Raw genomic sequence first — 13,233 nt, 5'->3', positions numbered from 1 at the left:
TCAAATGTTGAACTCCAATTAATTTTGTCAATAAAGAAACCTCTCACACAATGATAGCACTCATATTTCCAAAATGTAGACAGAGTGAAGAAAAAAGAGAACAACCAAATATGTTTTCCAAGATAGACCACCCTTTTCTTTTCAGACCAACCTTAATGGATAATCTTAGAAAACTGATGTGCGTTTGGTTTTGGAAAAAACAGTATCCATCCTTCATATTATAAGAGCGTGGCTCAACACAAAACTAAAGTCCCTCAAAATTCAAAGCTCCAACCCAAACACAATCCAAACTTGCAGTGACTAAATGAAACAAAATATGCTATTCAACCTTGTGTGGACTTTTATGTCCAAAAAGGGAAACACAAACAAAACCCAATAGTAGAGCTCTAAATTGAAATCACAAATAAGACAATTAATTATCGCTTACCTCTAAACATGATCGAACCCGATGACTTGACACATAAGTACTATGAACGTCTGTACTCCTTGGTATCCCACCATGACATTCAACAGTGAAGTGCACTTTCTGCTTCATGTGATCTTCAACAACCTCGCCTCCCCCTTGATTTATCAATTCAACAATTTCAGCTCTCTAGTAGGAGAATTTCAAATATGATATCAAAATATACATAAAAAATATTTGGGATTATGGAAGTCAAAAGTTGATGCATGTTTGTTAGTGTTCAAAAATAAAATGTAAAAAAATTTTGAAGGCATATTCCTCAAATGAAAAATGAAAATCGTAATTATTTCACATGCTAAATGACATTTGGCACTATCTTAAATTTTTTAGGAAAATTACTCCCCAAGTTTTTGGTTTTGAAGAACACGTGTGTTTGGTTCTTGAGTTTTAAAAATGTACATTTTTAGTCTCCAGGTTTAGAAAAATAGACCCATTTGGTCATGCACCTTTTTAGTCTCTAAGTTTATAAAAATTGGTTTAGAAAGTCCCCAATATAACTTTATACATTTTTAAGGTAGAATAACTTCTTCTAAAAATTGGTTTTGAGAGTCTCCAGTATAACATTAAGCACTCAAGGATTAAAAGAGTACATTTTGAAAACTCTAAGGACCAATAAACCTATTTCTATAAAATTGGGGACTAAAAAGGTAATTTTTCCATTTTTTTTATATCATTCTCTTAACAGGATCGGAGTGTTAAAGAAACGGTAGATCTAGAATCCTATCTGCACCATTGACTTGCTTTTAAAATCATGGAGTTGGAGCAGTAATGAACTACTCTTTACTCAAGTCAACTGATATTGAATACAGGGCTTCTACTTTGTTATTTTTTTAAAAAAATGGATGCTATTTACCACAATAATACATCTAAAACCTAAAGTGCATAGTGTACATTAATCATGCTGTTTGAAATAAGAGGAAAGAATCTTTACAACATACCCGATCTTCTGGAAAGGAACTAGAAAAACAAAATATTTTCCCTTAAAATACACATGATGACTTCCCATTTGAAACCATGAAATCACGCCCCATCTTTTCTCAACTCTTGTTTGTACCATTTGCTACACATTGTTGGCTTTTCTGGGATAATTTCATTTTCCTGTCTCCATTCACTTTTGTTTCACTTTTTTCTTCAATTCTTTCCACTGCTATTGACGTCTTTCCAATGCTAACATGAATATTTCCTTCTGACACATTTGATGGCACGATTGGATGAACATTTGGAACTTTATTTTGATCCATAACAATGGTGCTCATTGTAGTCCTAATGTAGTCATGATTCAAGAATCTAAGAAGGATACCTTGAACTCAATGCTAAGTTTGACTGCTCCCTTCGGAGTGACAAGTCTCGTTTTTCCCCTAGTGTGGAACGGGGAGGATTCCTCCTCTTTTCAAAGCCCTCATCAAACTCAATGCTATGTCTAGAACGCTAAGAGTAGGTGGTCTGCTTTTGGTTAGGCCAAAAGTGAAGTTTCCCTTCATTTTTTTATGGGATTTTTCTGATGTATAATGCATATGTTCTTTGTTTTTTTTAGCTCTTAATTGTCTCGCTGTCTTAAGTTTTACATTTGCAAGTCTCTCTTTTCTTTCTTTGGTACGCACACAATAACCGATGGGGTAACCTTTCTATGGTTCTACACTTAGTTTCTAAGTTTGACTGCTCCCTTCGAAGTGACAACAAGATTTGTTAATGCCCACCCTTTCTAAAGGGATTTAGTTCATTGTGGCTAGACAAGAGGCTCCAAACTCATGTTTGACAAGACAAATTTGTTAAAACCATCTCAATTTCTAAAGAGTACCTCCTATCCTTTTTTAACTCTATCTAGGCTAGGTTTGGACTAAGCGCATCATAGGTAAGTCATGGCAAAGAAACAAAGGAAGACAAAGCTAGAAAAGTATCCATGCACTTATTTATTATATGCATGCAATCAAGCATTCACAACACACATACCATTTTCTCAATCATGCATTCACATCTCCATAAGATATCGCTAAAAATGGGCTTAAACCAAAAAACACTGGCAGCTTATTCTCAAATTTCAGCACATATACTCATCAACATTCAGAATTTTACATCACAAACCCAAGCTCAGTGATCAAGGGTTGCTAGTCATGCTTTTTATGCAAGATCTAAGTAATCTAAGAAGGTATAGTGCTCATTATTGTAAGGAAATTTTTTTTAGAAATTTTGAAATTTGGGCAAAATTTGAACCTCCAAGTTTAGACTAAACATGCAAGCAATTGCCCACCCCCACTTAAAAAATTGCAAACTTTTGAAAATCAAAATAAAGGGAGAAAAATAAGGGAGAACTTTGGACTCCCCTGGAAGGATCGACATCCTTGGCTTTGGTTTGAAGCTTGCATGGATAAACCTCTTCATTCCTTTTTCATTGATTATTCATCCTTGTTCCTGAAAATCAAAGAAAGTTCTCTCAATTTCATTTATTACTAAAATTAGGATAATTATATTAACTGTATTTTTAACACTTTTGGTAGTTTATGTTTTGGGTGTATTTTCAATGGTATTTTTATATAAAGTACAAAGTTTATGGGTATTCTGTATAATTTAGCCTTGAAATTTCTCAGACATGCATCAAATCAAAATTTCAAAACCATCGGTATACTTATGGAACCTCTTTAACAAAAAAAAAAAAAAAAATCAAACCCATGAAGTCTAACTAACCGAACACAATTAGATTTCTAGTAGCAGTAATTTACCACAGAAACATAAATTAATAGTTAGAAAATAATTGCATGGCATTTCTATAAATTTATCACATGATCTTTCTTCTTCCTTTTTTTCTTTCCTTTTTTTGATAGAACTCTAACTAAGTTAGTTAGGCTTCTACATGTAGCAGTTAATTAAAATAGAGACAGAAACTATAGATTAACAAACAATTGGAAGGCCTCTCGATCAATTTAATACACAATAAGTTCATACTTGTGTCGTTTTGGAAGTATGAAAAACGAAAAATCGCTATTTTCCCTAAACGAGAAACCTCTTCATTCCTTTTTCGTTGATTATTCATCCTTGTTCTTCAAACCTCAAGCCTTAAAATTGAGGCAGTAGAGGAAATTCTCTCAATTTACTTCAAAGGAAGGATCATGTTCTCTCCTACAAAGGGTGTGTTTCTAATTTTCATAACTTTATGACTTAATATGGCAATGTTGTATAATGCAAATCCATAATAGAAGAAACACCATTTGCAGCACAACCAAGAAAAATGAAGATTGAATATAATGTAATGCAATAAAATTAAAATACTAAAGAATCTTGTGGTCCCTTCCTTTTCTTCTTTGTTTTTGATAAAGTAACTGCATTTATCACACAAACAATTAGATAGAAGACTTAAAACCCTAATCTGCATCGGACTAAGTTGATATTTTTCCTCTTTCTTTGTAAGTTAAAAACCACATGAGTTTGACACTGATTACTACCACCACAAGTCATTTAACTTCTTCAACTGCCTCATACTTTTCACACGAAACTGCGTCATACAAATTAACCCATAATAAAGCTACCCAAATTCCAAACCCCATCCGATTGGTTTCTGAAATCAGTAACTCTCATGGAAGGAAAAACTTGGACAGACTGATGCATAAATTGAGAAATGAAAGTTTGAAAAAGATTCTTACATCTTTGTCTATTAGAAAAAAAATCGATTTCTTGCAGTAGAATCGTTGTTCCCTACCATTCTCAAAACAGCCTGAATAGCCATGTTAAGAACACCGAGCCCAACACTGAAGTTGAAAGAGGAGAAAAAACAGCATGTTGAAACAAATGAAGGTTAAACCAAAAGGATTGAACTATAGTTTCCAAAGTTTTCATTTCTCTTATATTCACGTAATAGTAATAGTAATAGTAATAGTAATTCCTCTTTCAAACAACCACTTTTGTTTCAACAAAGAGGACAAGGCTTATGATCCCTAAATAGTTAGCAGTATTGCTATTTGGAGAAAATGTTAAAGTTAAACAGCTGACAATACCTTCCAGCCCCTACCACTACTATCTTTTGGTTAACAAAATCACTCAATGGCTGCCCTTGAGCTCTCACATTTCCCAATAGTCCAGCGAGAGCAACACCAGCAGTTCCCTTTATGAAATGAAATAAACGAAAATGAATGTCCTTTTAAGTAATTATCAACTGCATGAATACAACATGAACTACTCACTTGTATGTCATCGTTGAACATGCAGAACCTCTTACGATAACGTTGTAATGTTTCAAAAGCCCATTTCATTTGAAAATCCTCAAACTGGCATCATTCAAAATCAAATTGCGAGATTACGATACTGATTACTCTGGCAGTGAACACAGTTAAAAATTTGATATCTTAACCAATAAACCTGAACAATAGCTTTAGGCCAACATGTATGCACGACTTCCATAAATTCATCAACAATAGATAGATACTCTTCTCCCTCCAATCTAGGTATTCCTATTCCCTGAACTCCAAGGTCACCGAGGCCAAGAATACGACTTCCATCTGTCAAGACAATCACGTCAACCTGTAGTTGGAAGAAGAAAATACAATGAACTTCAAATATGGTGTTGCTGGAAATTAAAAGGGATTTTCATTTTTATTTTGCTCAAAATCAATGCTCTTGAGCTTTTAATGTCCCGAGGAATGTGAAAGTTTCCCAATATATCGTGTATGGAATTTTAAACTTTTCAAAGAAAACAAGGGTGATCAACATACAAAAGCCTCCTGTGGATAGAAAATTAATCAAACGAAAATTCGATTGTTCTGTAGCAGTTTGACTTTGTTGTCAAGAAAATTAAGAGTGATAAGAAGGCGAAGGAGTGACTTTGAGTGGTGGCAATTAGACAGCCAAGCAACTACACTCAAAGTTGCAGGTCAAATAGGCAGCAGGAAGAAACAAAGAAGAAGAAGAGAAGAAGAAAAGTTTTCGATCTATCAAACGTGATCAACATACAATAGAAAGTCATTTAAATTATCCAAATATCTTTTGAAGTAATTTTAACAATTTCAAAATAACTCTTAATCATGCTCTAAATATGGAATGAATTATCTATTCAACTACAAATACAAAAGTTTTCCTAAATCACTCTAACTAATTATACAAATTCCACAACACATAGATCACACGCTTCCCAAGAACCCACAAAATTATTCAATGCGGCATTTCATCAAACAGCTGGTGGATGGGGACAACAAAAACAAGTGTTTAACAAAATTATCTTAGAAACAAACACATTAATATTACCTGAAGATGGAACTCCAATTGAACAGCCTTGAAAAAGTGATGGAAAAACAAACAGAACATAAAGATTGTGGGACTCCTCAACTCCAATAAATCCTGCAATGGAAAAATGGGTTAGAAGAAGGTGGAAAAGCATAGTAGAGGATGATGATAATGAAAATGGGTAGTAATGTTTTTCGGTAGCTATCTTTTTCTTCTCTTTTTTTTTCATGTAGTTGATGGTTGTTCTTGATTGTCTTTATCTTTTTTTTTTTTTTCCTTTTTTGCTTTTGGGAAAAAACAGTTTGTTGAATAAGAGGTGATGATGCTGGTGAGGGAATTTATTAAAGTAATGAATACTTTTTGGAGGACTTAAACAAGTAAAAGGACGAAATGTATAATTAGTTAGAGGAGGACTTAAACAAGTAAAAGAACCAAATGAAGCAAGCTCAAGCAACAAATTTTCTGTTAAGTAAGCATAAATATTAACTAGAGACTTAAATAAAATATTTCACCACCACCACCACAACAACAACAAAAAACCCAAATATATCGCCATTGACAACAGAAACAGATCAATATAAGCACAATACATTACATGGAAAATATGGAGATAAACGACATGAAGGTTTCCCTTTCACTTACAAAGAGAATCATTAAGTAACTTCTCGTTGTTAGTACCAATATCTAGCATTACTGGAAGAATCTGTCAATTAAACAAGAGTAAACTTAATGAAATTCAAAAAGTGGGGTTAAGAAAAGTTGCTAAAAAAATGTCAACATTAAATGATATTAGTATTCTTAGATAATCTACAAATTTCATGAAGAAAAGACTGCAGACTTGAGAGTTACCCCCACAATCAGGAATACTTGCTGGAACGGGAAAAAGATATCGGCAAATTCTAAACACGGCACACTAAAACTCTCACTCTCCTGGTTCATGCCTAAAATCACATGTACATGTCAATGCTGATAGTGCCTCTTTCACTGAAACAAACCAAATTTCAGTACCAACTAAGATTCAGAAAATAAGGTATTTAAGATGCAGAAAATAAGGTATTTAAGATGCAGGAAATAAGATAGTTAAAATGCAGGAAATAAGGTAGTTAAGATGCAGAAAATAAGGAAACACCCCACATCACTACAGTGCATAACAAATCTATCACATAAGCACAAAGATAAATACCGAGTGTATTAGTTGAAACTTAGCAAAAACAAAAAGGACATAAGCTTATTCTCAAAATTCAGAATCTCACGTCACAAACCCGAGCTTAGTGCTCAAGGGTTGACAGTCATGCCTTTTATGCAAGATCTAAGAAGTTATGATGCTCGTTATTGTAATGAAAAACTTTTGAAAAATTTTGAAATTTGGGCAAAATTTGAAATCCCCCAAGTTTAGACTAAACAAGCGAGCTATTATCCACCCTTCGCTTAAAAAATTTCTTGGAAGTAGCCCAACATGAGAAGATAAAACAATCTGAATGCAGGCAATCCTATAAACAATTAAAACAATAGCCACAACTGATTGAAATCAAGTTGGATAAACAACCATTGGATGAAGGGAGGGCGTTGAGCTTGTCTAAGAAAAACATACTCTTTGAGGGTTTATGCCAGCAGCAGCAACATACATATCCAGCTTTCCTGTAGGTATTCCTATACCCTGTAGGTTCTCACCTGCAATTTGATGTACTCCTTTTCTTTCTTCTTCATCTCATGTATTTGTTGAGTTCTTACTTGCTTTGCACACAAACAGAAAACAACATTAGTACTAAAATTATTACATAGAAACTAGTATCTATCTCACAGCATCCAACTACCATAACCTGATTGCCAATAACCCTTCTCTGGAGTTCAACATTTTCCTACTGTAGCTTGTCAATTTGAGCTTTAAAAGCAGCCTTACCTTTGGCTTCCTGTGGAAAAGAACTTCCTTGTTCAATGTTAAATAGAGAGAAATCATGGAATTTAGACAAGTCTCGAGATTGTACTATTCGTGTAACTGTTGCAATCTCCCTATCTTTAACTTGTACTACCGACTTTAGCCTCTCAACTTTGGTCTCCAACCTTGATATATCTTAATGTAGCCTGCCACAAGAAAATAAAGGTGACTGAATACAGGGAACCATGGTTGTGTGAAGGAATATTAAAAAGCTTTGCAACATCATTACCCTGAAATGAACTACATTTATTCCATATCTTAAACCAATCTCCCATAACAAGAAATGAACCAAAATTAGAAACAGTAGCTCTTTCAACACTACCGAAAGACATAATCTCACGAAGACACTTGGCAATAAAATCGAATCTTTAACGCATCACCATTCTCATCAAATGTTAAACAAATCTCCTCTTGATTCCAATTATTTGATAAGCGAGAAACAAAATAGATCATATTAAGTAACACAAATTCACGAAAAATCAAACATAATAGATCATTAAATTGAAATGTGACGGTAGACTTGACTAAGCCTGATCCTCTTAGCTCAGAAGACAAGGACGGGTCGTGTTATGAGAAATGTCAAGGTAGACTAAATCTCATGTAAGTCACTAGTCAAATAAACCAACAGCTAAAACAAAGCAAAACAATAACAAAAACCCACAAAGATGTTGTAACGACAGTAAGACGTATTGGTTATGATAAACATATACTACTATGAGTTAGGAAGATCATGGATCCAGCCAAAATTATAGATGAATCAGTGATAATCAAAAGTTGAAATCAGTGATATCGAATATTTCTTTAACCCAATATGTTTAAGGTTGCATTTTGTTGTTTCCACACACATCTTGTGACTATGATCAAAGCATTGAAAGTGCAAGAATATAAGTTATAGAATAGATAGATTCAAATATATTAGCAATATTTTTTGCGGTACATCAGAGATTTAGAAGTAAGAAATTATATGAATGATAAATCAAAATAGTTCAGAGACATGGCACCTTTTCCTCACGTAGCTCCACTAAAACAAAGTGGTAAAGGGGAGAAAGCTAAAATGTGGCAAATGCCTTCTTCGCTAAAATGTGGCAAATGCCTTCTTCTTTCAAACATGAAGAGATTGATCACAAAGTCAAGTTGAAAGCTAAAAAAACTTAAGCCTCTATTTGGCAACAATTTTGTTTCACAAAATTATGCTTATGAAAATTACTTATGACTAAACTTCTTTGAACAATTGATAAAAATGTTCTTGAAAACTACTTTTTCTTTCCTAGTCTTTGAACAGAAGAAAACAAACAAAACTAAAAGCAAAATTATTAGAAAATGTGCCTAAATGGACAAATAGTCAGTAGGAAGAAGAGGATTACAATATATTAGGTTAAAATGTTGAACTATGATGCTAACTAGAAGAGAGCAGACCACCTAACACTGATCCAAACCACAAGGTATGAACCTTAAAATTGGTGAACGTGTATCCACTTTAAAGGTTTAAGTAATGACTTCACTCTCATTATCGATTGATGTCATTGGATTGATTTTTCTCCCAAGTCCCTTGGGTTTTCTGGAGTTCCCCACCCTTGCTTTTCATCTAATCTTAGTGAAGAGTTCTCTTTTGGCTCATCTGAAACAAATGCCACCATCGTACTTTCAAAGATAAGGAATCCGACTTCACTCACTTTTCGATCATCTTTTGTATACAACCTTCACTTGGTGTAAATTCACCCCACACTTTCATTATTACAATCTTACTTCTCTTATATCACAATGGAATAATCTTTGTAATCTCTCGCAGCATATGTGCTCTTTTGTAATTTCATCCCATCAATGAAATTATTTATATGTTTCTGATAAAAGAAATGTCTCCTCAAAAAGAATAATAATAACAATAATGTTTGATCAAAGAATCCTTTGGACAAGTCTTGGCACATTGGGAAATCAAGCCCTTGGCATTAAACGCCGAGATCATGATATGGGAATTCCAAAATGTACAAAAATACAAATATTGCTCATGCTCATGAGATTGAATAAGCAACTTATACTCTCTGACTGCAGAAATCCTTAACTCTTAAAAGAAAACAGGAGGCATTGGAAGATGAGTATTTATTACCACTTCCAAATTCCAGTGTAGTGCTCATATACTGTTAACAGCGGTGCCTAAATCCTTGGGTATTCGGTAGACCGTCATCGGATGAGATTGTAATGTAATGTAATCAATAACCAATGGTTGGATTCAGCGTTTTAGAGCCGATTTGTAATTAAACTCATACATTTCAGCTCTCCAAAGAGAGTCTTTGAATTCAACATAACATTTCTAGTTTCAATTACTAACCTATTGGTGGAGAGCAAGTGCCATAGGTTAAGAGTTAGTATTCCAATCCTGACTACTCCTGACATTACCACGAAGTGTAGACTACATACCTGTAACTCATTATTACTTATCGCACCCGGCAGCCCAAAATCTAAACTCTGTAAGCTTTATCTCATCTAACAATGCCACCCAAAAATCATGCACCAAAATCAACCAGAAATAGAGGTTCAAAATATAATGGAACGGCAGATAAAAACAATACAATAGTAAAAACCACGCACCTTTTACAAACTCTTCCCAAAGAGACAGGCTCAGTTAATCATCTTCGTCGCTCTCGTCACTGAAATAACTTGCTTTCTTCTCTTTTTTCTTCTCTACAATGTTCTCACCGCCAGTCAGGAGTCTCTGGTCTGCATCTCCGTCCACCACCGAGGCCCAATTGTCATCCTCAAACCCTTCTCCAACATCCGATCCCCAATCCTCCTCGTGCCTAGCACCAACTCCACCCCTTCTTACCCGCTTCGGTTCTGGTCGCTCCCTTGGCCCCAATTGATTTTTAGGGCATTCATAAGACAAATGCCCATCAATTGCGCCGCACTCGTAGCACCTACTCTTATCCTTATAAACCCTCTTCCTTATAAACTCAGCGGCACGACCATTATCAGTCGCTATAGCAGCCTTAAGAACACGGCCATTCAAAATCTTCCCGTGCATCTGTTTCGCGGCCTTCACCGCGTCGTCCTGAGAAATAAACTGGACGAAGGCAACGCCGCGAGACTTGCGAGTCTGTCGATCTTTCAACACCGTAACACGAGCGATCTTACCAAAGTTGGAGAAGAGAGTGTGGAGGTCGGAATTAGTGAGTGAATAGTCGAAATTGGAAACATAGAGAGTAGACTTCGAAGGAACCAAACCTCCAGAACCACCGCCAGACTTAGTGGAAGAGTGTGAGTGTGAGTGCGATTGCGATGAGAAGTGCGACTGTGAAGACGACGGCAGCGACGGGTCAGAAGAGGGGGCGGAGGGATACCGGTAATAGAAGGTTTCGTCCTCGTCGCTGTCGCTAGTAGGGCTATTGGTTTTCTTTCCCTTGGGCGCCATTTTTTCACCCGAGTGCTGTAAACAAAACCTATAGAATGAAAATATACACTTAAGGTTTAGGAAATCGACCAAATCTAGGAACGATTACTATGAGCGGTTTGTTTTATTTAATATTAAATAATAAATAGATTTGGTTAATTTCGATTGTTTGAATTGATTTTTTTAAAGTCAATGTTCAGTCCTAAGTTTCACTAACTTTTTGCAATATCACTCTCTATAAATAAATTGTTTCTTCATCTTTAGAGAGACATCATATTCATATAAACAAATTCTTTTAGGAGAAGTTTGGTGCATAGTATTATAGTTTAAGTTGTTATAGTCGTGTTTAGGGTACATAATATTATAATATTAGTTATTATAATTTGTGTTTATGTTTAAATTATTATAGTACGAGTTATTATAATATGTGTTTGAGTATAAATTATTATAATCCGACAAAATTGAGAATCAAAGTGACCATTCTTATTTTGAAAAAGAAAAAAAATCCAAAAGAAGTCAAAAGGAATAGAGAAAATTGTTCAGTCAAATGTTAGTTTACTTTTATTACAAAAAAATTATTTTTATCTTTTGGGTTTAGGCTAATCTTCAATGATCATGGTCGGCCAATCTCCCACCATCATCTCTAGAGACTCCATCGACGAACTTCCGATAATCAACTTCGACGACGGTTGTCATCGATTAGTCTTGAAGATTTTTTATAAAAATATTTTTTAGTATATATAACAAACAAAAGAAATTTGTACGTATAAATATTTTTTAAAATATATATTTTAAAACACGATTGTGTTTTTATTTTAAGAAGTTTTTAGAAAAAATGTTAAACAAAAATGAGTTTTTTTAGGTTATTCAAGAAAATACTTTTAGTTTAGTTATAATAATATTTTATAAAATGCACTTTTTCATACTTTTTTTTCTTTGTAATATTCTCCTAAAGATAATGTTTGACCAATCCATGATTTGATTTGGACTATTATTCGATAGTAAACAATGTTGGTACGTTGCTTTTTATTTTATGTTCATGTGTTGTTTGAGTTCGGTTTAAATTTTGTGATTATGGTCACTACGTTTGTATTGTTGCATTATATATTTAAACTTGGTTAACCATATTCTCACTGTTCACACGAGATTTCGAATAAATGTATTTCGTGGAATTGAACTTTATATATTGATGAATATTGTGCATACAACCTCTAGTATTTACTCCTTTGATGCTTTCTCTCGAATACAAGTTAAAACTTATAACTTTTTGATCTTCGATCTTTAGGATATTGTAGTTGCAAGTTGATTTGAACTTCGATCTTATGGAATCCAAGGAAAGTTTAATCTTCCAACTTTCAGAAGTTGTTGATCTCCAGGTTGATATGAATTTTGACGTCTTGAGAGCTTGTAGAAGTTTGAATCTTCAATTCTTCAGTACTTCAGAGGTTCAATTCTTTATTCAACCAAAGACCCCTTTTAAAATGAATGGCAATGGTCTCTATTTATAGAGAAATTTCATGGGCTTTAGGTGAACTTGGGCTCATTTGCTTGCTAGACTTGGACTTGGGCCCATTTGATTGTTGGGCTTGGACTTGAGCCCATTTGTGAGTTGAGTTTGAACTTGGGCCCATCTGCTTATTCGACTTGGGCTTGAGCCCATTTTTTTGTTGGATATGAATTGAGTTGGGTTGAGTAAACTTAATTATCCAAACTCAAACAAAAGTATAATCATCATCATATTTATTGTGATGATGTGGCGTAATTTAATTGGTCAAAATTTCTTGCTCAACAAATGTCTCCTTTTAGAGATTTGTGCACGTTTATATGATGGGTGAATCTCGAAAACGATAAGCTGAAATAAGTGAATTTGTTCTTGGATTTGGTTCTAGTTAATATGTCAATTTAATCATACTATGCATTTGGACATAAGTGTGATTAAAATGTTATACGAAGTTTGGTCAATTTATATGGTGGAGCACACCAAGCTTGATCGAAGACAAAAATGGAGATGGAGATCCGATCGGCTGTAACACATCGAAGACGAAAATAGAGATGGAGATCCGATCGGCTGCGACACATCGAAGACGAAAATGGAGATGGAGATCTGATCGACTGCAACACATCGAAGACAAAAATGTAAATATAGATCCAATCGACTGCGGCACATCAAAGACAGAAATGGAGATGGAGATTCGACCGACTGCAGCACATGAAAGACCGAGATGGAGATGAAGATCCACA

General features: G+C 34.5%; 2 protein-coding genes across 24 annotated transcripts in view; both read right to left on the bottom strand.

Moving 5' to 3' along the window:
• The window catches only part of LOC116406038 (NAD-dependent malic enzyme 59 kDa isoform, mitochondrial-like), a 37,741-nt gene extending 27,502 nt beyond the window's left edge, over positions 1-10,239 (bottom strand). For 4 of the 23 annotated variants that reach the window (XM_031889752.1, XM_031889749.1, XM_031889753.1 and 1 more), the window contains exons 1-10: positions 10,023-10,094; positions 7,657-7,753; positions 7,492-7,581; positions 7,263-7,405; positions 6,521-6,655; positions 6,314-6,374; positions 5,693-5,785; positions 4,811-4,950; positions 4,636-4,719; positions 428-2,872 (exon numbers count right to left, since the gene is read on the bottom strand). In XM_031889752.1, the coding sequence (XP_031745612.1) occupies positions 428-535 (108 nt within the window). In that variant the 5' untranslated portion in view covers positions 536-2,872; positions 4,636-4,719; positions 4,811-4,950; ... (5 more) ...; positions 7,657-7,753; positions 10,023-10,094. Of the gene's footprint in view, positions 1-427; positions 2,873-4,098; positions 4,204-4,449; positions 4,557-4,635; positions 4,720-4,810; positions 4,973-5,692; positions 5,786-6,313; positions 6,375-6,520; positions 6,656-7,262; positions 7,406-7,491; positions 7,582-7,656; positions 7,754-10,022; positions 10,095-10,193 lie in introns of those variants that run through there. The other 19 variants (XM_031889735.1, XM_031889739.1, XM_031889737.1 and 16 more) reach the window with 14 other exon arrangements.
• LOC116406039 (U11/U12 small nuclear ribonucleoprotein 31 kDa protein-like) lies at positions 10,191-11,061 on the bottom strand. Its single transcript, XM_031889762.1, has one exon. The coding sequence runs from the start codon at positions 11,011-11,013 to the stop codon at positions 10,228-10,230; it is 786 nt and encodes a 261-aa protein (XP_031745622.1). The 5' UTR covers positions 11,014-11,061; the 3' UTR covers positions 10,191-10,227.
• Between the last annotated feature and the right edge of the window lie 2,172 nt (positions 11,062-13,233).

Source organism: Cucumis sativus, unplaced genomic scaffold, assembly GCF_000004075.3.
Source record: "Cucumis sativus cultivar 9930 unplaced genomic scaffold, Cucumber_9930_V3 scaffold58, whole genome shotgun sequence".
Taxonomy (NCBI): Eukaryota; Viridiplantae; Streptophyta; class Magnoliopsida; order Cucurbitales; family Cucurbitaceae; genus Cucumis; species Cucumis sativus.
Note: the sequence above shows the minus strand (reverse complement) of the source record. Positions and strands in the feature narration are given on the sequence as shown.